Below are 24,572 nucleotides of genomic sequence, written 5' to 3'. Positions count from 1 at the left end.
TTCTGTAAGGTCAAACAGTATTACACATGCAGAGGGCTCCCAAATCACTCGGAGTTCCCTCTCAATTGGCTAAACAGATGGACCACAAATTTGATCGTAGGTGAAAATGGGACAATCATTGAGACCAAAGGATACAGACATTGGGAAGTGTGAAATAAGCAATGGTCAAAATAAGAATTTGAGGAGATAATTTAAATAAATACTCATGTGAATCTTCTGAGTTCCTTGCCCCACAAAATACACAAAACACATTTTTCTTCTTTTGCTTAAAAATATATATGTATATATACATACATACATATATATACACACACATATATATGTATATATTTAAGCACACAATTTTTAAAGAGATGAGCACCACGAACTATGGCTAGATTGTGGATAAGAAAGCTCAGGACCATGCTCAACTCTGAGCACTGAACTTGTGAGTGGTTTTAAATATGGCAACAGTCAAACATGAAATATCTGCAGTTCTAAAGTATTATTGTATCCTGAATTCTTAACATCTCTCAAATTGCTGCTAATTTCCTTTATTTTTATTTGTTATTAAAAGCAATTTCAGGAAGGTGATATATGTGCCTCCCTATCCCTTCCTCATTAAATAACCTTTACAAAAACTTTTCAAAAATATTTTTTTTCCCTAAACCTAAGTTGTGGTTTCAATTCTTGTTCTAAGTGTAAGAGTGGCGTGTCTCTCAGCCGTGGAGCAATGCAGCTGCATCTTCCTCCATCAGGTGGATATGGTACCTTTTAGCTCTCCGAGGGCAAAAGTCAGTCGTGTTGATCACAAATCAAAGGCATGGTTATTTTTGGTGCCATTTACTATTTACCACTTTGATGATAAAGTGTGAAGTTAGATGGTTATATATTTACTTTAGATAGTAGATTTTCTGTTTATAAGTTATTTTCTTAATCTTTCTAACATATATACAATATATATACTTATATATACCCCTGATAAATCTTATTTTAAAGGGACACTGTCAACCCTTCAAAGCCTTACATTGATCACATAAAGCTTCCAATGTGCAGAAGTCCATGACAGAAATGAAGGTACAATAAGACCTTCCAGGTGTTTTTTCTCTCCTCCATATCCATGGTGTGCAGTTTGCTCATTTGCATTTTTCCCTTGTTGCTACTAACCTTTACATCTACAGTAAACATTTATATCATGTCAGTAGGAGATCGAAAAAATAAACAATTAAGCTTATAACTACCGTTGTACTCCAAACGAAAGCATTCTACCTACAGACGCAGTGTCACTGGCATGATATAAAGGGGGTATGCTGCAGAGGTATAATATGCTCCCTTTTTTATGAGGTAGGGATGACCATGGATTTCCTACTCAGCACTTCTCTTGGCACTATGGCTCAAGGTTATGGCCATCCCTAGCTCACAGAAACTGAGCAGGTGGGCTGCCTGCCATCGTTTATTTTCTCTATACCCATGGCACATATCTCCCCCAGTGCTTACTCATTCATATTTTCAAACATGGATATTTGTTGTTCCTGGGTACTCAGAACATTGCAACAAATCACTTTTCTTTTTTCTGATTTTTAGGGGGAAGGGTGACCCCAAAGCATGACTCCACTATACAACGTCTCTGAACACTGCATTTGTCCCAGAGTTGAGTAGGAGAGAAAGATTATTGATTCAGAAGACCTCCCCAACAGCATCATTGGTGTCCATTGTTTTGACTACTTACAGGCTGATCATTCTACCTCTTGTGATTCAGTGATAACCCTAAAGGTGTTAAATTGGGGCATGGCTACTGTTTTACAAGACAAGTACAGCATCTAATTTTGTTCTGATAAATACTCAGTAACTGCTGACATGGCAGGAGGATCAGTAAGGGGTACTACTATTCACAGTGTTGCTGCTGCTTCTCATTCTTCTTCTCTCTTTAAACTACAGAACAAAGTACTGAATATACACTGGAACCAGTTAATGCCCTTAGACAAAGGTATAGTTGTTTCATAAAGCAGGAAAGACAATGCAGGGGAAGTAGGTGCCCAAAAGCACGGTCACAAAGGTTTTGCAAGTTCTAGATATCGCTACGAGTCAATGCTGGAGATCACTTCTAAAACAGTCAATATTCAAGAGGAATGCTCTTATGTGGAGAAAATACTGCCCCTTCCCCTCCCTCCCATCCCCTTTGAGAATCTTTTCAATTCACTATCAAAAGTCCTGGCTCTTCAGATAGACTTTAAACTATAAATAAACACTGCATAGTTCATTTTTTTGTTTGTTTTCTTTGTTTTTTGAAAAAAAATTATTGCAGTACAATGACTCCCAGTTGGAGTTCAGTAAGGAGCAAACAGCACAGGAGTATGGGTGGTCCGTATGGGCCCCGGAGCAGGCCGGAGGAGTGCTGGAGGGAGTGCAGATGGCTGGAAGAGGGTTGCTGCTGGAGCTGTTCGGAGACTGAAGGGTGAATTTACTGCCACGGCAGCAGCAGCCGCTGCAGCTGCCAACGGGTTCGGGAGGATCCGTGGAGCCAATGGCTTGGAAGGTTCCTTAGAAAATACTAATTTTACCTGCGATGGAGAGGGAGAGAAACAAAACATAATTGGTGGACAAGTTCTTTCCCAGTTCGTTCCAAATTCGACAGCTTTAGAATTCCAAAGGATAATTTATAAGAAAGTTTTAGACTTATATTTCAAATACACACATGCAAAGAACTATAGGGTTTCAAATATATTTTCAGAGGAAAACCTGGCTGACAACTTGAGTAATCTGTTAAGAGAGACTGTGTGTATTTGAGTGCTGTCACGTCCTACAAGAATGTAAGCTCCTTGAGGTCAGGGACAATCTTATTTTCTCTATTTGTATCCCTAGCACTTAGCTTAGTGTCCAACACACTGTTAACATTTAATAAATGCCCCCTCCCCCTTGTTTCATCCAATCATGCTACTGAATTGTCATTAGAAAAATAACCAGGAAACCTTCCATTTGCCAAAGACAGTAACTGGTTAAAAAACAAATGCTCAGTAGAAAGTGTGCCAAACTTGGGAGTGCTGACTGTGGAGCAAGTGATATTACTGTATAGTTACAGAATCTTGGCCCTGACACTGTCAGATGTGAACAAGTTATTCAACCTGTCTGGGTCTCATTTTTCCTCATCTGTAAAATGTAAGAGCTGGCTTATATGGTCGGTGAGAGCTCATCAACTCCTAACAACATTCCTGAAGCCCAGTTTTATAAAATGAGAAGTTTGAAGGGGATAACCTCTGAGGTTCTTTCCCATTCTAGATCTTTGATCCTGTGATTCACAGTCAATTCATCTCCCAGGACCTCGATGTCTTCGTCCGTAGAAATGGATTTAAACTAGATGATTTCTGAGGTTCCTTAGAATTCCAGAGCTAAGATCCTAATAAACTACAAGTGATAGGGAATGTAAATGAGACAGCGATGGGCACATCAAATCTTTACGAGTACAATTAACGTAAATTACCCAGAGAGGTTCAGAACAAACAAAATAAAATGAAAGAGAGAGAGAAGGAGAGAAATTCATCATCTCTCAGACAGACAGCTGTCATCTGACAATTCAGTCCTATCAACTGCCCACAGAGAATGTCACTCTCATTTGAGCACATGGAAAAACTTGAAAAAAACAAAAGCTGTTCTTAAAGTGAAAGTTCTTGCCTCTAACAAGGTAAACATTTTTTGTTTCCTCATTATTTCAAATAAGAGTAGTGTTTTTTCAGCTTCAATCTAAATCAATAGCCTGAACCTCCGGCCAGAATCGCCAGGAAAATGGCATCTCTGAGGATGGATTCCAGTTATCGAACAGCAAAATGGTGCTAAGATTTTTTTAAGTGTTTGAAATTAATACGAATACTTTAAAAACCATACTCTTCACCTTTAGAAAATATTTACTTTGGCTAAGTATAAAGGTATGATAAAACCAAGGTTACTAATAAGATGATGAAATCAATGAGCATTTCTAATCTTATGCTATAGATAACATTGTTTCTAATAAAAAAAGCCATTTCATTTGTATAATGAGAGAGTTATGATGTGAAAGGACTTGTTTTGACCTACCCTGAGGACTAATCATCAAAGACTACAGTTCAATTCAAGGGGATTCTATCTTTCCTAAGCACCAGCTAGGGACAAGGCAGCATGCTATGCACCAAGAGGGTGAAGATGAAAGATAGAGCACTGGCCACACACAGCTTCCAATCTAGGGGAATGTGATCAGGGAAAGGAGAGAACCTAGATATTGATGACTGAGGAAAGTTTCTATAGAGTGATAAATATTGGAGGACATCGAGGAATTGGATGATGGTGAGCAAGTGGAAATACTGAGGGTAAATTACTCTTTCTAGAGGATTAGCAGTGAAGGTGAGGGGAAATAAAGGATGAGGACACAAGGAGGTAGCAAAATGGAGGAAAGGGTTCATTCTCTCTCTCTCTCTCTCTCTCTCTCTCTTCCTCTCCCTTTTTCTCTTTGCTGATAAATAGATCAATTGAACGATTAAGAGATATTTGCTTAGAAGAATCAAGTATGTTTGTAAGCAGAGGGAAAGAAGCCATTAGAGACTGGGAAAGTGAAAAGAAAGATAGAATGATTGATACAACAAGTATCAGAGAAGATGGAGAGGGGGACGATCAAGGGCACAAGGGACAGAATAAATCCATATCATGGAAAAGAACCCTCTCATCTTCTGGAATTTTAAAAATCAGTTTTAAGATGAATAATTATACTGATAATTTCTAAATGTAATTTTAAATTATTTTTAAAATATAAATTTATATACATAGTATATGAATATCACAACTGGATATTTATCTACCTAATACATGTAAGCACAATTAAAATTTAAATATTTAATTAAAATATAATAAAGTATAATATAAATGTATATCCATGTATACACTTTACATATTTGTGTGTATGCATGCATATATACATACATGTACATATATGTATGTATTCATACATGCACATTAAACAGGTAAATCAATTTCTCTTTTTCACCTTGGAAATTTCTACACTACTGTCTTATCTATTTTTGTTGCATTTGTCTTTGGTGTCTCAAGTCAATCAATCCATATCAATATCTGCTTGTGTGTGTGTGTGTGTGTGTGTGTGTGTGTAGAGACAGAGAGAGAGGGAGGGGAGGGAGGGAGGAGGAGAGAGGAAAAGAGAGGGAGGGAGAAAGGGAGAGAGGGAGAGAGAGAGAGAGAGGGAGGGAGGGAGGGAGGGAGGGAGGGAGGGAGGGAGAGGGAGGGAGGGAGGGAGGGAGAGAGAGAGAGAGAGAGGGAGGGAGGGAGAGAGGGAGAGAGAGAGAGCGCATTTTATAAAGGTGGATCTCAAAATGAAAAGGTATATTCTATAAGATCACCAAAATACAAAGAGAAGAAGAAATATGCTCAAATCAAAACATTGATTGGGTTGAGACTCCAAAGCCACTCAGGTTTAAAACATCCTAGTTTACTTTGACTTGTCTGTATTACTCATTAGTCCCTCAAAAGAAGCAGCTGAAGTGTTTTGCTTTGCCTACCCTTTGTTTCTAAGAGGGTTCTGCCTTTTAAATCAATACCAGAAATATACAGTAAGTGAACCATACTGCCCTCTCCTTATTGCTTTCTCTTTTCTTTCTGGGCTCAGTGACAAATTGGGAGTTCAAGGAAAAGATGCATGAATAGTGTTAGGGATAACAGCTACATTTATTCAATGGCGAAATATTAGTTTAGATGCTGGTAATTTCCCCGGACTAAGTTGATTCAATTGTTTATCGAATAGATCAAATACTTGCATGCTTTGTAGGTACAATCATTATCTCAAATATTGTCACTCAGGGATTCATCAGCTCATTTTTAAGTGAAAAACCATTTTCAAGTCAGCATATTTGGAGGGAAGTGAAAATTGTACTCACCCCAAGTGGATGTGCTCCCTTCTGAAGTTTGTTGTAGGGACTGTATTTAGGTTTGGGGGGTTTCCCAGCAGCTCTGTCTTTGTGCCTTCTACTGCTGATGTGCTATTAAATATAGGGAAAGGAAAGGAGCTTTTAAAATTTGACAATAGAGATCCTTGAAAAAGCCTTCCATCCTAGGAGATTTCAATATATGTGTTGAACTTCTAATATTAATGAAGTTTACTTGAACTCCTTAACTCCTACAGCTCTCATGGAACTATCATTCCTAGGGTTTAAAGTTATAGGGGAACTTGGACATTTTCTAGTTAGGTCTCCAAATTATGTGGAAACTGAGCTTGAGAGAGGTGTGGTGATATGCCTAATCCTTATGAAGTTATCAAGTTTTCACTCAAACTCGAGTCTTCCACCTCTAAAATTTATGTTGTCTCTTTTCTACCATATTTCTTGGTTTCAAATACTACAGGTCCTTCCTTAACCCAAATTTATTCAATACACAAAATCTTGAAGTCAAAAATTTCTCCTCTCTAATTGTAATGTCCTAACCTTCCTTTTATCTCACTCAAGCTTCTCAAATTGGTTTGCACTTTGTAACCTTCATTTTCTCAAATTTCTAGAATTCCACTCCATCCATGTTATTCTGGCCTTGCTTCTTTCCTTCCACAATATTGACCCTATGGCCAGTGATTGCATAATGTGTCTTCCCCACCCTTGAATTTTCTACCCTCTTAATCTTCCACCAATCACACTAATCTCCTAAGTAATTCCAACCAATGCCTTTTCAGCTCCTTACCATTCTAGAAAGAATAATCAATTTTTGCTGTCTTTATTTCCCCATCACCTCCCACAGTCTTGTGCAATTTGTCTTGCCTACCTATCATTAATATTAAAGTTTCTTTGTGTGTTACTTATATTCATTATTTGAATGTAGGAACCTTGAGTGAGGGACTTTTATTCATTTTGTTGTAGTCAATATCCAATATATTCCCTTCAATAAAGTGTATGCTTAAAAACACTTGGAATTTTGATTTAGTTATTTTATTAAGGTATCAGAGAATCAGAAGGCATGTGCTTAAATGCCCTCTGCCCTCATCAAAAATATGATCTAGGGAAAAGAATTAAAATGCGCATGTGCATTTTAAGGGTTACATCTATTTGGGTATTAGTTATAAAAATCAATAGATGTCATTACTTTTCTATGATACAAATCCCTTTTTATGGAAGGTGGCCTGTAAGAGAAAGAAAATTCTTGGGGAAGCTTTATGGGTAAATAAAGTCATATGTCAGGCAGAGATAAATTTATTTTCATACTAATGTTTATCCCTCTGTCCGTACAATTCAGTATCAACCTAAAAAATCGGACCTAAAAAGTCAGTGAATAGGATCTCTGAGAAAAATACTGTTCAGAAGCCTGTAAAATTGACCATAATGGAAAGGTTGTGTTCTTCAGTTATATCACTGGTATATTTTAAAAGAATTTTTTTAATTTTTATTTAGTATTCTTGAAAAATGCCATAAGAACAGTTGCTACAAATGTAAACTCATTAAACCAAGCATTTTCGTTTTTTAACTGTCCCCTATGTTGCTAGTATAGCACTTGATGCAGAGCTGATGGATTGATTGATCAGTATCCCAAGTGGAGAATTTAACAATGAATGGGCAAGTTTACACTTTAAGTAAAATCTTATTTAGTTGGCTGGTAAATCTGACCTCAAAAGTTTACCAGCCCAGCAGCCCAGCCACATAGAGTGGCTTTCCCACATCAGATTGAACATCTGTGAGCCCCAGAAGAGCACTACATTTCTTTCTCAGAGAATCAGGCTGAAACACACATGCAAATGCTCAACAAATACTTAGAGGTCAAAGGAATAAGCTATTTTCCCATTCCACATGAGGAGACCAAAAGTTCTTGCTCTCAGATTGGAGCCACTCACCTGTTTAAGTTGTGTCTCTGAATTTACATGCACATCACAGATTTCACAGTGAAATGTCTTGTTTTGCAGGCCCGTGTTTCCCTTGTTGATTGGACCTTTGCCTTTTACTCCTGCTCGAGGAAATGCCTTGATCGTCCCACTCCCATTTCGGGCTTCCAGCATGGTTTTGTGCTTAGTACCTGAAATATATATTTAAAAGAAATGAAAGACAGAAATGGGATCAGAGAGGAAAAAAATAAATATTGCAACTAGTCAGGTCCTTCCTCCTATCTCTGTAAAAAATAACCATTAGAGGTGTTTCATGTTCCATGGGTGATCATTGGAATATATGGGAATTTTGGAATCCTAATGGACTCTCTCTATCCCTAACACACACAAACACACAAACACACACACACACACACACACACACATATAAGATAAACCTGACTTAATCAATGTGTGTTAAAGTAAATGGTTATGACTTTATTTCCTCATGTCTTATTTCTTTATGTCTCCTGCTGGTTGGCAGGTATTTAAAAAGAAAGAGAAACTCTGTCCTTAATGTAATCCTAGAAAATTTCTAGATTTCTACTTTTTTGGAATAGGTCTAAATGAAGTACATAACTGAAAGGTTATCATATGAAATAAAATAGTTCCCCAAACTCAGATTGAATATGCATTTATGATCTTATATAGAATAAGTGCAAAGAAAAAAGAAAGAAGCTCAGTGTACCCAAAGGTTCTTTCTAGGTAGCCTAAATAGGAAAATAACATCCACCCAGATGAGATACTATCTTCTAACATCAAATCATTGGAACCAGATGGTGAGGGAAGGGTATACACACTATAATAGTCTCCACAATAGGTTACAGAGCCAGGCAACTGTTTTCTTTGAAGAAAGCAATAGTAGCTTTTTAATTCCTTTCTTGGATGTGAAGTATTTAATCATTATAAATCCACAGATAAAAATAATATTTATTCTACCACTTCAATTTTCAGTTTGATTTCTCATTTTTTCACAAGTTTTCTTAATTTTGCACCATTAAACATTTTTTTCTTTCCCTTGATGATGGAAAATGTTAGCTATTAGTTCTAGGAGAAATTTTCTGTGGAAGATTTTTTGAGAGGGAATGGATAAAATTCGAAGAGGAATTCCCAGAGTTGGGAAGATGAGATCCAACTTTGTAATAGCTACAGGGTCAAGGCAATAAGAAGAAATCACAGATCTAAGCCAACTTTTAGCATTGACTCAATATGGATTTTTACTTCATCACACTTTGGCAACCCTTCACTGTATCAGCTAGTGTCCTTCTACTACTGGTACCTTCCTAAAGTGGAATTGCCCATTCTAGTAGAAAGAGCCTTTTCTTAGGTTTGACTTTATTTTGATCTTACTTTCCAATTTGCCTTTCCTCTAGTGCGTTTTCCTGCACAGTACCATTACTTTTGATTGGTTAGTCAAAAGCCAATAGCTACATAAGAATCTTAACTACATTCTTTGATTTGTGATGATGTGCAAATGTTTCTCTAGGGTAACAATATGTCAGCACACAATATGTACCAAAGACAAAAGCTGTTCAGAATGAACCTTTCCCTGATTAAATAAAGATAGGCATGCATTTCATAGTTTTAAGTGATAATAGACCTTATAATTTTGCCATTTACTTAACTCTAAAGAGGTAGCATGGTCTAGTGGACACAATATTGGCTTTAGAGTCACGAAGACCCTAGGTTCAAATTTTGCCACTGACACATACAGTCTACTCTGGATGAGTCATTTAATTTCTCAGTACTTCAAGAAATACTTTAAGGCTACACACATTACAGAAGACAGTCCAATTTGCACTGGTAAAGAGAGTTTCCTGACTGGAGACTTGCTATACCAATGAAATCAGAAGTCTCTCCTTTAAAAAAAAAGATAGAGAGATAAATATAGATATATCTACATCTGATTCTATCTCTCTAAATGTCTAGCTATCTCTACTATCCCTATATGTGTGTATGTATGTATTTATGTATTTACCTGTCTCTGTCTTAATCTATCTATCTATCTATCTATCTATCTATCTATCTATCTATCTATCTATCTATCTATCTCTCTATCCATATATCTATCAACAACTATGCCATGTCAAAACCATAGCTCTCCATGAATCCCAGAAGCAAAGATGGATGCAAGGAACCTAGATGGCCATCTAGTCTAATCCACAGATGAAAATGAATACCCACAACAACACATGAGTGATTGTCCAGATTTTCCCAGTAGATTTCACTGAATCGAATTTGACTGGGAAATTCACTACTTCCTCCAGACATTCATTCTGTTTAGGATAGATTTAATTATTCCGAAACTGTTGCTTTTTCCTTACATCAAATCTAATCTCCCTCTTTGTAATTCCTGTCCTTTATTCTTAGCTCTGACCTCTGGTGACAAGTAGAACAAATCAAATTCTTCTTCCACACGATAATTCCTGAAACACTTGAAGACAATCACCATGTTTCCCACCATCTTTTCTTCTCTAGGCTAAAGAAGCCAAGATTCTTCCACTGATTAAAGGCAATGATGTGGAGGACTGTCCATATCCTATTCATTTCTCTCTGGGTACTGATTATCTGTTCTAAAATGTGGTGCTTAGTACCAAACATCATTCTCTATATGTGATTGTACTAGGGCAGAGTGCAGTGAGGCTGTTGCCTGCCTTGTCCTAAACATCAAGTCTCTTGATACAATGTGACTGTGTTAAATTCCTTACCTGTAGCATCCCTGTTGGTCCACCAACACTCCTTCCATTCTAAGGATTTATTGTCAGGCAAATTACTAATTTCTTCTCTATCTTGTACTTGTGAAGGTGATTTTTTTGTATCCAAATATAAAACTTGACATTATCCTCAATAAATTTCATTTTCTAAAATTAAGTCCAATGTCCTGGCCCAATAAGGACTTTTTTTTAAAATCTTAACTCCTAGGCAACATGTTAGCTATCTTTCCTGGCTATGTCTTTTGTAAATTTCATACTCTTATTTTATAAGAGGCAGCAAGGAAGAGAAATGGATATGGATTCAAGAAGCCTTGAGTTTAAATCTTGTCTCAGACACTTCTTGTGCAACCCTTGGCATGTTACCCTTTGTTTGCTTCTGCTTCCTCATCTATGAAATGGGATAATAGAAGTGCTAACTCAGAAGGTTCTTGTGAATACAAAATGAATAATCTTTGTAAAGCACTTTGCAAACTTTCAAACACTATACAAACGTAAGATTATGGTAGTGATTATAATTTCTAAAAGCACAATTATGTCACAGAGCCAAAATAAAGCAAAATGTAAGTGCAGATTTATGTTTATGTGAGTTTATGTGAATGTATGAAATGGGTAAAACGAGGGTGTCTCTTAGTAGGAAATTAACATGTTTTCCATTTGTTCTAATTTCCTAGGAAACAATTCTAACAGAGAAAAATCTCAGTTAACCTGTGCTTTGGATCAACTATATTAAATAGAAAACAAATCTCATGCCATCAACCCTTGGATAATAGCATCTAAGTAGCTCAATTATCAATTTTTTTCTTTCCTCCCCAGAGTAGAAATCATAGACTGGGACAGTCATTTCATTTTCCCTTTTAGGAATGATAAAAAAGATTAATAAAAGGAGAATTCTTTTATTAATTTTCCTTCCTATGAGCCAAACTTGCCTTCAATATTTATCCATTCAAGAGATATTGATTGTCAATGACTTTGACAACTGGGGACTCAGGGAATACGTAAACAGACAAACAAAAGAACAGTCCCCACCTTCAAAGAGCTTATTGGCATTCTACTGGGATAATGCAACATCAAAATTAATATTGTTCTTATAGTTGGCCTCTTTTTTCCATTGGAAAATATTCTGAATCATTCTGATATGTAAGGTATTGGCTATAAAAAAGAAAACTAGATCTCTGCTTCATCATTTAGAAAGAAGGCTGTCAATAAAGAGTATTTAAATAAACACTATGAGAAATTTGAACCTTCATAATAATTACACAGCAAAACTCAACATGTCTGAAAAATTGGATTTTCTGATTCTGACAATTACTGGCATTTATGTTGAGAGCTGCAAAAATGTTACATAACAAAAAGGCCATTTTCTCTAGAGGAAATCATCTAGATCTATGCTACCTTACTGAACTTCCTCTCTCCCTTCCAAAACCAAAACAAACAAGAACAAACAAAACAAATAAACAAACAACAACAACAAAACCAAAAACCTAGGGAACTCATATTTTTGGCTACCTTAGGGAGACAAGGGGTTATATTTCCCTTGATCATATGTTTCAGGTTAAATTCACTTGAATGATACTTTTCTACATAGTTTATTTATATGTTTGTTTGTTTATTTTCTGAATTCCCTTGAGATCGTGTTATGGCAAAGGCTCCTTCCCTGGCTTAATTCAATGTGGTTTCTCCTTTATCCATTGGCATAGGAGTGGAATTCAAACCTTTTTTCCTAAAACTCTGTAAAAAGGTGCGAAATACCCAGCTTTATACCTCATACTAGGTGGGTTTTACCCATGTAGACTTATAGAGGAACCCTTTAAAGCTTCTGCCTTTTGTCTTCCATTAGGCAATTCCTGAGGATGAAATCTTGGATCTTCTAGGTGGCCTTGCTTTTTTATTTCTATTTGTGACCTTTTAAGGGGAGGAGGCAGTTTCCTAATGGTTCCAGACACTTGAGTCCTGGCTAACTGATATTTTAATGTATTCAAATAAGCCCTTACAAAACTCCTGCCATTCCCCAAACCTCTATTCTAATTGCTTATTTAGTACAATTTCAGCCTACTTAACTTTAAATAAAGAGCAGCAAAAGCACTTTTTCTATAAATAGCACACTGGAAAGGTCTTACTCAATATATGGTGCTGAATTCATACCATGTGTTCTGAGAAAATAAAATTCTCCTCAGTTTGTAGACTCAATGGGTATCAGAAGCATTAATCAAACCCCAACTGAAATCATATCTCACCCTGGAAGATTCACTGACCTCTGTTTCCTCTAAAATCTTAAAACACATGGGGGCAGAGCCAAGGTGGCAGAGTAGAAAGACACACGTACGCTAGCTCCAAACCCACAGCCCATAAAATATCTGTAAAAAAGAACTTCCAACAAATTCTGGAGCAGCAGAAGCCACAGAACAACGGAACGGAGGACATTTCTGTTCCAGAGGGACCTGAAAACCTGACGCGAAAAGTCCATCATGCCCGAACCAGAGCCGAGCCCAGCCCTGCCTTGGCCGTGCAGCACCAAAAGGAGTGGATCTGAGCGGGCTTCAGGGATGGAATCTCCAGCAGCTGCATGGATCCCTCCACCCATGGGCCCCAAAGGTTGGTGAGAGGGTCTTCTTGGCCTGCTGAGAAGGGAGTGGGGTACCCCCATAACTCAGGCCCCCTCAGGAGGCAGCAGCGGAGGCAGGAGCAGACCAGGACTCCCCAAGAAGGCAGGAGCTCAGATCCATTGTTGAAGGTCTCCACATAAATCCCCTGAGGGAACTGAGCCTGTGAGGCAGCCCTGCCCTCACCTGAGCACCTGAACTTAATCTCACACTGAATAGCAGCCCCGCCACCACCCAAAGCCCTGAGGCTGGGAAGCAGCATTTGAATCTCAGACCCCAAGGGCTGGCTGGGCAGATCTGGAAGCGAGGTGGGGGTGGAAAGAAAACTCTGAAGTCAAGTCACTGGCTGGGAAAATGCCCAGAAAAGGGAAAAAAAATAAAACTATAGAAGGTTACTTTCTGGGTGAACAGATATTTCCTCCCTTCCTTTCTGATGAGGAAGAACAATGCTTACCATCAGGGAAAGACACAGAAGTCAAGGCTTCTGTATCCCAGCCCACCCGATGGGCTCAGGCCATGGAAGAGCTCAAAAAGGATTTTGAAAATCAAGTTAGAGAGGTGGAGAAAAAACTGGGAAGAGAAATGAGAGAGATGCAGGTAAAGCATGAAAAGCAGGTCAACACCCTGCTAAAGGAAACCCAAAAAAATGCTGAAGAAAATAACACCTTGAAAAATAGGCTAACTCAACTGGCAAAAGAGGTTCAAAAAGCCAATGAGGAGAAGAATGCTTTCAAAAGCAGAATTAGCCAAATGGAAAAGGAGGTTCAAAAGCTCACTGAACAAAATAGTTCTTTCAAAACTAGAATGGAACAGATGGAGGCCAATGACTTTATGAGAAACCAAGAAATCACAAAACAAAACCAAAAGAATGAAAAAATGCAAGATAATGTGAAATATCTCATTGGAAAAACAACTGATCTGGAAAATAGATCCAGGAGAGACAATTTAAAAATTATGGGACTACCTGAAAGCCATGATCAAAAAAAGAGCCTAGACATCATCTTTCATGAAATTATTAAGGAAAACTGCCTTGAGATTTTAGAACCAGAGGGCAAAATAAGTATTCAAGGAATCCACAGATCACCACCTGAAGGAGATCCAAAAAGACAAACTCCTAGGAACATTGTGGCCCAGAGTTCCCAGGTCAAGGAGAAAATATTGCAAGCAGCTAGAAAGAAACAATTCAAGTATTGTGGGAATACAATCAGGATAACACAAGATCTAGCAGCTTCTACATTAAGGGATCGAAGGGCATGGAATATCATACTCCAAAAGTCAAAGGAACTAGGACTAAAACCAAGAATCACCTACCCAGCAAAACTGAGTATAATGCTTCAGGGGAAAAACTGGTCTTTAAATGAAATAGAGGACTTTCAAGCATTCTTGATGAAAAGACCAGAGCTGAAAAGAAAATTTGACTTTCAAACAGAAGAATGAAGAGAAGCATGAAAAGGTAAACAGCAAAGAGAAGTCATAAGGGACTTACTAAAGTTGAACTGTTTACATTCCTACATGGAAAGACAATATTTGTAACTCTTGAAACTTTTCAGTATCTGGGTACTGGGTGGGATTACACACACACATGCACACACACACACACACACACACACACACACACACACATAGAGACAGAGTGCACAGAGTGAATTGAAGAGGATGGGATCATATCTTAAAAAATGAAATTAAGCAGTGAGAGAGAAATATATTGGGAGGAGAAGGGGAGTAATGGAATGGGGCAAATTATCTCTCATAAAAGAGGCAAGCAAATGACTTATTAGTGGAGGGATAAAGAGGGGAGGTGAGAGAAAAACATGAAGTTTACTCTCATCACATTCCACTAAAGGAAGGAATAAAATGCACACTCATTTTGGTATGAAAACCTATCTTACAATACAGGAAAGTGGGGGATAAAGGGATAAGCAGGGTGGGGGGGGATGATGGAAGGGAGGGCATGGGGAGGAGGGAACAATTTGAGGTCAACACTTATGGGGAGGGACAGGATCAAAAGAGAGAATAGAAGTAAAGGGGGACAGGATAGGATGGAGGGAAATACAGTTAGTCTTATACAACATGACTATTATGGAAGTCATTTGCAAAACTACACAGATATGGCCTATATTGAATTGCTTGCCTTCCAAAGGGAAGGGGTGGGGAGCGAGGGAGGAAGAGAAGTTGGAACTCAAAGTTTTAGGAACCACTGTCGAGCACTGTCCTTGCTAGTAGGAAACAAGAAATACAGGTAAAGGGGTATAGAAAGTTATTTGGCCCTACAGGACAAAAGAGAAGATGGAGACAAGGGCAGAGAGGGATGATAGAAGAGAGGGCAGATTGGTGATAGGGGCAATTAGAATGCTCAATGTTTTGGGGTGGGGGGAGGGGACAAAAGGGGAGAAAATTTGGAACCCAAAATTTTGTGAAAATGAATGATAAAAGTTAAATAAAAAATAAACAAATTAAAAAATAAAATAAAATCTTAAAACACTTTCTGTCCATGTCACTTCTTTGAATACTTTCTCCCCATATATAGACTAATTTTGATGATCCACAGATCAACCTGATGTCATTCTTAAGTATCCAGAACATTGCTATCCGACAATTATGGGACTAAAAGATAAAAGAAGTGTCTCTGGTAGCAAATTAAGAAGCAATGAGTATCAGGGAATGGATGGCAGTGTCTGAGATGAGCCGAGAATGCAGATTCTCTCTGCTCTCATTAACCAGTTCACCAGAGGAGAGATGAAGACGTACAAAGATGATATCTGATGTACCGTAATTGGCTATTTCCTTAGTGAGAAGAAGATGATTGGCAGACACTAGGAAAAGAAAAATCTAAGAAAAGAAAATGGAAAGAGTCAAGTACTGTGCATAGACCAGTGAGATCATAGATGGCAGAGGTCTTTGAGTTCATTTCCTCAGCCATTTTACAGTTAAGAAAATTAGTACTGTAGTCCAGTTGTACTGTGGCCTTGGTGATTTGATCACAGAAATTGATCACCTTTTTCAAACCAATATTTTTAAGGGAAAATATTCTTCAACTTCCAGACATCTAACCTACAATGTCTGTAATGTAGATTGAACATTTCCACTGATATGCTAACGACAAGGAGGAAAGAAATTCAAAAATTGATTCAAACTCTAAAGTCTATGATTTGACCTTGAACCCTGTAAAACTAAATCAGCTTCCTTTGGATCTAGTGACTTCTTAATAGAGTTCCAGAGGGGCTTGGTATGGTGGATCCATCCCTGGGCCTAGAATCAGGAGGAACAGAAATCATCAAGCCTCAGATATTTACTAGCTGCACAACGCTAGGCACATCAGTTTCCTCAATTATAAAATTTACTACGATAATAATGCAACAATACTATAATATAACATGACTTTAGTAAAAAAAAAAAAAAGTATAATAAAACTATAATAGCACCCACCTCCCAGGTTGCAGTGGGGATCAAATGAGGTAATAATTGGAAGCACAGTGCCTGGCACATAGTAGGAGTTATATAAGTGTTACTGATAAGGATGATGTTGCTTGGCTCTAAGCCTTTCACTTTTCATAATTTTCTCCATTTTTCTTGATCATCAAAGTTTGATCACTCAGAGCATGAAGTCACCTCACCCTCCCTGGCCTGTATCTACTTGTTTTTCTAGATAGAGATCCCCTGCTACAATCTCTGATCCCTGACTTTATTGGAATTAGATGCCTGAGTTGGGCTCTTTTCTCACTTTCCCATCCAGGGACAGCTGGGTGACATAATGTATATACTGCTGGCCTGGGAATCAGGAATACCTCCCTATGCATAATGGGTTTCTAGGTTTTCTGTCAACATTCCTGACTAAATACTAATTTCCTCTCTCACTGGCCAAGGGAAAGAGGAGGAGGCACAAAGCAGTTACTCTGACCTCAAGAAGGAAACATGCTCTGTCTCTGAAAGTACACAGAGATGACCCCATCTATCACAACATGACAGAAATACAAACACTAAGTAAGAGAAATAATGTGCCATAACTCATCCCTGTTCAGAGTGTGACACACAATGAAGTTAACCGACTCCAAATCACTCCGATATCTAATCCCCCAAACTGATTATCTCTAAAAAGGAAACACAGAGACAGATTCCAAGGACATACTAAGGCATTGAAGGAGTATTTATCAAAAGAGTGGAGAAGACAAAGGGAGACCACTGAAGTAACTGACCTCCACTGCCTTCCTATCCATTGCATCCATTGTAAAAGAGTTGAAAACCCATGCTTCAGAAAAATGTTACGAGGTATTTTCTACCTAAATACTGTGCAAAAGTGATGAGCTACCAGCTTTCTGGAAGGTAATCAATCAGAGTGACAACTGTGACTATCTCTGCCAATGACACAGGGACAAAGATAAACCATGACTGGCCAGTGTTGCTCTGCTCTACCGATGAGAGGGCTCTGAACTTTTTCTATTGTCTAGCGTAGAGGCCCACTGATGATCTTCCATTTGTCTCTGCTTTATCCTTTAGAAATATGTCTTTATTCCTTCTTTGTGTACATGACAGAAGTTCTGTCTCAGTGGAATAGAGAAATCACACACATACAATGGTAAAGGAACTGGGATGTGAGCATCAAGGGGAAAATCCAGGCATGAAAAGTCCTTTTGTTGCGGATGATCATAACCTATCTCTGCCTGAGTAAAAGTTGATTTATAAACTCTTTTATGGCAATTGTTTCAATTTGGTTGGTGTAGCCTCAGGGCCTATGTAATAGGCACTTAAGTGCTTATCAAATTGAATTTTTTAGGTCCTAAGAATTTATTTGAGATATTCAGAGGCTTGGTATGGACAGTGGGATTGGAATCCACTTCTATCTGACTTCCAAACCTAGTGTTCTAACCACTATCCCACACTACGAATAACAGCAAAAGCAGTGATCATGAAGATAATGATAGCAACTTTATATAGTGCTTTACAAATATTATTCGGGGTGGTAGATGAGGAAATAGAGGCAGATAGAGGTTCAATGATTCCTCAGTGAGTATCTGAGTCTGTGTCAGACCTAACATCTTCTTGACTTTAGGTTCAGCAATGCTTAATCTACTTTATCACTGAAGAGAAAACCATAAAGAACCTCCATTCCAATGCTTCCCATTATATAAATGAGGAATCTATGGCCCAGCTAGGTTAAATAGATGACTCACTGTCTCACTGATTGGAAATAGAAGAGTCAGAATTCAAATTCTGAGCCTATATCTCCAAATCTAACACCTTGTATCTCTACAAGTATGAGCTAAAATCAATGTCTTGGAATTAGAGTGCTTCTTATTAACATGCCCAGGAGGTGAATGAAGGCGGGTACATGATTTAACTCTAGAAATAGCAGATAATTTCTTAGCTCACAAGTTGGAACCAACTGCTGTGTTCCACAAGAGGCCGTGAGGATCTAGATCGGGGATGGGGAACCTGTGGACTCTAGGTCCCACGTGTCCTATAGGTCCTCAAACTTCACAGAAAAATGAAAGGATTTGTTCTGTAAAACTTGAACTCAGTGAAAAGGCTGCACCCAAGAACCTAGAAAGATATGTGTGGCCTCAAGGCCACAGGTTTCCTGCCCCCTGCTCTAGGGCATGACTATAGGCAAGTTACTTAGCCAGTTATACCTCCATTTCCTCATCTATAGAAAGGAGATAATAACATTTCTACTGCCTGCCTTGAAGGGAGGAAATTGCTTTGCAAACCTAAAAGTGTCTTATCAATGTGAACTGTGTGATGAATAAACTACTTATTATTGTAGCATAATTATAACATTAATAATGTGATTATTGCAATATTCTTAAAATACTTATTATTACAACAGTAATAATGTAACTTAAGCAGAAAAGATGTTAAAGTGCTCATGACAAACTGGTGTTTCAGAATGTTGCCTAAAACAAAATAGCTAGTCAATGTGAAGTGGAGATTACATTATATATTAGATATTATATTAGATTATATATTAGATAAAGAATTTATTAAATTCTTATGATATGTCAGGAACTTCACCACACACTGGAAATACAAATATAAAGAAAAGGAAAAGCAGTTCCCATCCTCAAGGAGTTTATATTCTGATAGGGAAAAACAGAATAGGAAGGGTTTCACAAAGTAAGGTAAAAGTAAGCTGGAGAGTCAGGAGATGAGGCCATTAAAAATGGGAGGGACAGGATTTTTTTGTTTGTTTGTTTCTCCCTCCCAATCTACATGCTCTATTGTTACCAGGTAGCAGAAGTCAGGCTAACTCTGTCACTACCATACTAGGGTAGCATGATTCCACTTAACCCATTCTAGTCATAAGGGCTCTCTCTTCCCCATCCCCCCACACGATACTCCATCTCCCCTCTTGGTATGCTGTGGTGCTTGTCTCCCATGCTGGAATACTTTCTCTCCTTCATGGTGCCTGTTGGAAACCCTGGCTCCTTTCAAGACTCAGTTCAAGCCCCATCCTTTCATGATTTCCTCAGCTTCTAGTGTCTTTTTCAACAAAGGTTAAATGTTTTGTCTTTGTGTGCATCTTGTATGTGTTTGTTTATAGATGTATATATTATTTTGTTCTCTTGCAGAATGTAAGCAGGAAATATTTTCTTTAGTCTTTGTATCTCCATACCCTACAACAGTACCTGACATAGAATAGGTATTTAATGAATGTTTATTAATTGGTTAGGTACACTTCGGAGAATTCCTTGCATGTTTAATAACATGCATTTTTAATTTCTACAACTATTTATTAAGCAACAGTCAAGTAGTATTTATTAATTGCCTACTGTGTGCCTGGAACTGGACTAAGTGCCCTGTGCACTCATGGAAAATGATAATCCCAGCTCTTAAAAAATTATCATCTAATAGGAGAGATAATATATGGATAGGTAAGCATGATGCAAAATGGAATGGTCTATGGGAAAGCAGAGGTCCACAAGAAGAATGGAAGGAGGGAAAGATCACTGTCAATCAAGAGATTGGAATAAGTTGTATTGTTGGGGGGAGGCTTAAAAGTAGAGAAAAATTTCAACCTCTAGAGAAAAAAAGGAAATGTCTTCTGGGTATGGGGGGAAGACATATTTTTCGGAGAAAAGTTGGGGGGAAGAGATTCCTTTAAAAAACAGTTTAAAATTATTTCTAATTACTGTGCAATGGCAAATATTTTTATAACACTTAAAGATTTACAAAGCATTTTCCATATATTATTGCATTTGATCCTCACAACAACCCTGGATGTAGGTGTTATTATTATTGCCATTTTGCTAAAAGGAGAAACTGAGATTGAAAGAGGTTGAGTAACTTGCCCAGGATGTCTCTGTAAGGCAAGATTTGAACTTGGGCCTTATTGACTCTATGTCTATTGACAAATAAAAAGAGACTCTTAAACCCTCAAAACCAGTTTATTCTCTGCTCTTTCTAGTTATCCAGACTTTTTGCTTATTCCATTAATTTGCTTAGCAAAGCCTTCTTCACAGATAGCATGGCAAAGCTATTTCAACCAAGATTTTGCCCAAGTTAAGACAGGTTCCAAGTTATTATTTTGAGATATATATATATATATATATATATATATATATATATATATATATATATATATATATATATATATATATATATATATATATATCTATAATAAGTTCCAAGTGAATTGATGAGATTTTCCTTCAAAAGAAATATCATCTAAACATACAGAATCTATGAAACAAGAGTAGGTCTAATAGACTGTTATTGCTTTGACAACAATATGAATAGGAACTTTCATTCACTCCTAAAAACCTTTGGAAGTAAGTCAAAGACATATTATTTTTCCAGTTGAAGATAAGCTCTTTGAGGGCAGGAACTGTTTCAACTTTTAGCTTGTATCCCTAATGTCCAGCATGATGCATGGCATATATTGGTACTTATTAATGCTTGTTCATTCATGGGTTGACCTTTTTTTTAAAGATAAGGAGGTCAGGGGCTGAGCCAAGATGGTAGAGTAGAAAGATGCACATACACTAGCTCTTCCCCTACAGCCCATAAAATACCTGTAAAAAATAAATCTCAACAAATTCTAGAGTAGCAGAAGCCACAGAATGACAGAGTGAAAGAGAATTCCAGCCAAAGTTAACCTGGAAGGCAGATAGGAAAGGTCTATCCCATGGGATGCTGAGCAGAGCAGAACCCAGCCCTGGTTGCATGACACTGGGAGGAACAGGAGCAGATCAGGCCTCCAGGGCAGAATCCCCAGCAAGGAGGGTCTCATATACCCCAACTCACAAGTGCCAAAGAAAGCTTTAAAGGTGAGTGAGAGGGCTATCTCAACTGGATGGGAGGGGAGCAGGATCTCCCTCAACACTGGCCCCAGGAAGTGGCAGCCTCCATCTGTGAAGCATTCTGCCTAAAGTTCCTGGGGGAATTGAGCAGCTAATCTGAATATCAGCTCTGAGCAGGGTTCTGGGGTGAGGAGGAGCACTAGGATCCTCCTCTTGACAAAGAATTCAGAAGTCAAGTAACTGGCTGGGAAAATGCCCCCAAAAAGGGGAAAAAATAAGACCATAGAAGGTTACTTTCTTGGTGAACAAATATTTCTTTCCATCCTTTCAGAAGAGGAAGAACAATGAATACTGTCAGAGGGAGTTGAGCCTTCTGCATTCAGTACCTCCAAAATGAAGATGCAATAGGCTCAGGCCATGGAAAAGCTTGAAAAGTGAGTCAACAGCTTGCTAAAGGAGATCCAAAAAATGTTGAAGAAAATAACACTTTTAAAAATAGGCTAACTCAGTTGGAAAAAGAGGTCCAAAAAACCAATGAGGAGAACAAGGCTTTAAAAAGCAGAATCAGCCAAATGGAAAAGGAGGTTCAAAAACTCACTGAAGAAAATAGTTCTTTAAAAGTGGGAATGGAGTTGAGGAAAGCTAATGACTATATGATAAACCAAGAAATTACCAAAACCAAAAAAATGAAAAAAAAAATAGAAGATAATGTGAACTATCTCATTGGAAAAACAAGTCACCTGGAAAATAGATCCAGGAGAGACATTTTAAAAATTATGGGACTACCTGAAAGCCATGATCAAAGAAAGAGCCCATCTTCCATTTCATCTTCCATGAAATTATCAAGGAAAACTTCCCTGATATTCTAGAACCAGAAAGCAAAACAAATATTAAAAGAATCAATTGATCATCTCCTGTAAGAGACCTGAAAAGAGAAACTCCTAGGAATATTGTGGCCAAACTTCAGAGTTCCCAGGTCAAGGAGAAAATATTGCAAGCGGCTAGAAAGAAATAATTCAAGTGTTGTGGAAATACAATCAGGATAACACAGGATCTGGCAGCTTCTACATTAAGGAATTGAGGGGCTTGGAATAGGATATTCCAGAAGCCAAAGGAACTGGGATTAAAACCAAGAATCACCCACCCAGCAAAACTGAGTATACTACTTCAAGGGAAAAAATGGTCATTCAATGATATAAAGGACTTCCAAGCATTCTTGATAAAAAGACCAGAACTGAAGAGAAAATTTGACTTTCAGAAACAAAAATCAAGAGAAATAATGAAAAGGTAAACAGGAAACAGAAATCATAAAGAACTTTCTAAAGCTGAACTATTTACAGTCCTACGTGGAAAGAAAATATTTGTAACTCCTGAAACTTTTCTCAGTATCTGGGTAGTTGGTGGGATTACACACACACACACACACACACACACACACACACACACACACACACACACAGCACAGGTTGAGTTGAATCAGAAGGGATGATATCCATAAAAAAATTATTAAGGAGTGAGAGAGGAATATATTGGGAGGAGAGAGGGAGAAATGGAATGGGGCAAATTAGGCAAATTAGCACTCATAAAAGAGATAAGAAAAATCTTTTTCAATGGAGGAGAAAAGCAAGGAGGTGAAAGGGGAAAACTGAAGCTTACTCTCTTCACATATGACTTAAGGAGGAAATAACATGCTCACTAAATTTGGCATGAAAATCTATCTTACACTACAGGAAAGTAGGGGAGAAGAGGACAAGTTGGATGAGGGGGATGATAGAAGAGAGGGCAAATGGGAGAAGGGAGTAACTAGAAGTAAACATTTTTGGGAAGAGACAAGGTCAAATGAGAGAAAAAAGGGGGGACAGAGTAGGATGGAGGGCAATATAGTTAGTCTTACACAACATGACTATTATAGAAGTCTTTTGCAAAATGACACATATATAGCCTGTATTGAATTGCTTGCCTTCTCAGTGGGGATGGGTGGGGAGGGAGGGAGGGAGGGAGAGAAGTCGGAATTCAAAGTATTAGAAACAAATGTTAGAATTGTTATTGCATATAACTTGGAAATAAGAAATACAGGTAATGGGGTATAGAAATCTATCTTGCCCTACAAGAAAAGAGAGAAGATGGGGATAAGGGAAGGGTGGGGTGTGATAGAAGGGAGGGCACATGGAGGGAAAGGGTAATCAGAATGCAAGGTGTTATGGGGTGGGGGGAAGGGAGAGATTGGGAGAAAAATTGGACCTCAAAATTTTATGGAAATGAATGTCATAATCTAAAAATAAATAAATTAAAAAAAGAAAGAAAATTAAAATAAGGGGGTCTAGAGAGGTTACCTGCCTACTCCCAGATCCCCAGGGAACAAAGTCCATAGTTTATCTTTGAGCAGAGCTCTGAAACATCCTGATCCCTCACCCAGAGCAGCTTGTGGAGTAGATAGAGTAATGTTTTTAGGTCCAGGAAGATCTGAGTTTATGTCTTACCTCTGGAACCTATTAGCTATGTGATTCCAGAAAAATCACTTAACTTGTCAGTACATTAATCATGTCTCTAAGACTATAAATTACTGGGGAATTCCTGAACTCCATTAATAGGAGTTTTCTCATCCACATCCCACTATGGCAAGTTCATTTCCCATCTCAAGCTCCCTCAGTTTTAAAAGCCAGAGCCAAAACAACTTGCTTTTCTCGTTTGTTTCTGAATCACATGTTGCTGAGGAATATTGGAGATTGATTCTTGTTTCCTTTAGAAATTAACTTCAGGCCCGAAGAACACAATTCATTTATTTGCTCAGAATATGGTTGGGTGAATTGATCTTCTCCCTAAAATTAATGTTATCATGTTAGAGGAGTCAATGGTTCAGTCTTCTTGAGAAATAATTGAACTTCCAATAGTTTTTATCATTCAGTTTCTTTGGTGCAACAAGAACACACACCATGCGTCTGTAGAGTATAGATTTTGACTCAGGGCCAGATTTTCTCTGTGCCTCTCTGCCCCTGAACCCATGAACTCTCAGTGAATTCTAATAGAACTTCACATGCAGAAGGCAGATAAGGGCTAAAAGAATTGGTCTCCCTGGGCAATTACTGCATTAGATTTTCAAAGTCAATAGCTGACATATGCTGATGGGCTTGGCACCCTTCTGTCAGCATAAAGTTCTCCTATTAAATCTTAGGCT

The 24,572-nt window shown here is 38.0% G+C and overlaps 1 protein-coding gene across 13 annotated transcripts in view; it reads right to left on the bottom strand.

The window, feature by feature from the left end:
• Positions 1-1,951: 1,951 nt before the first annotated feature.
• The window catches only part of ZNF385D (zinc finger protein 385D), a 368,989-nt gene continuing 346,368 nt past the window's right edge, over positions 1,952-24,572 (bottom strand). For all 13 annotated transcript variants that reach the window (XM_072651193.1, XM_072651195.1, XM_072651196.1 and 10 more), the window contains 3 exons: positions 7,820-7,998; positions 5,889-5,990; positions 1,952-2,540 (listed from right to left, as the gene is read on the bottom strand). In XM_072651193.1, coding sequence (XP_072507294.1) covers positions 2,307-2,540; positions 5,889-5,990; positions 7,820-7,998 — 515 coding nt within the window. In that variant the 3' untranslated portion in view covers positions 1,952-2,306. The remainder of the gene's footprint in view (positions 2,541-5,888; positions 5,991-7,819; positions 7,999-24,572) is intronic.

The sequence above is a fragment of the Notamacropus eugenii genome, chromosome 3 (genome assembly GCF_028372415.1).
Source record: "Notamacropus eugenii isolate mMacEug1 chromosome 3, mMacEug1.pri_v2, whole genome shotgun sequence".
Taxonomy (NCBI): Eukaryota; Metazoa; Chordata; class Mammalia; order Diprotodontia; family Macropodidae; genus Notamacropus; species Notamacropus eugenii.
The sequence above is the reverse complement of the archived record's forward strand: the minus strand, read 5'-3'. Positions and strand labels throughout refer to the sequence as shown.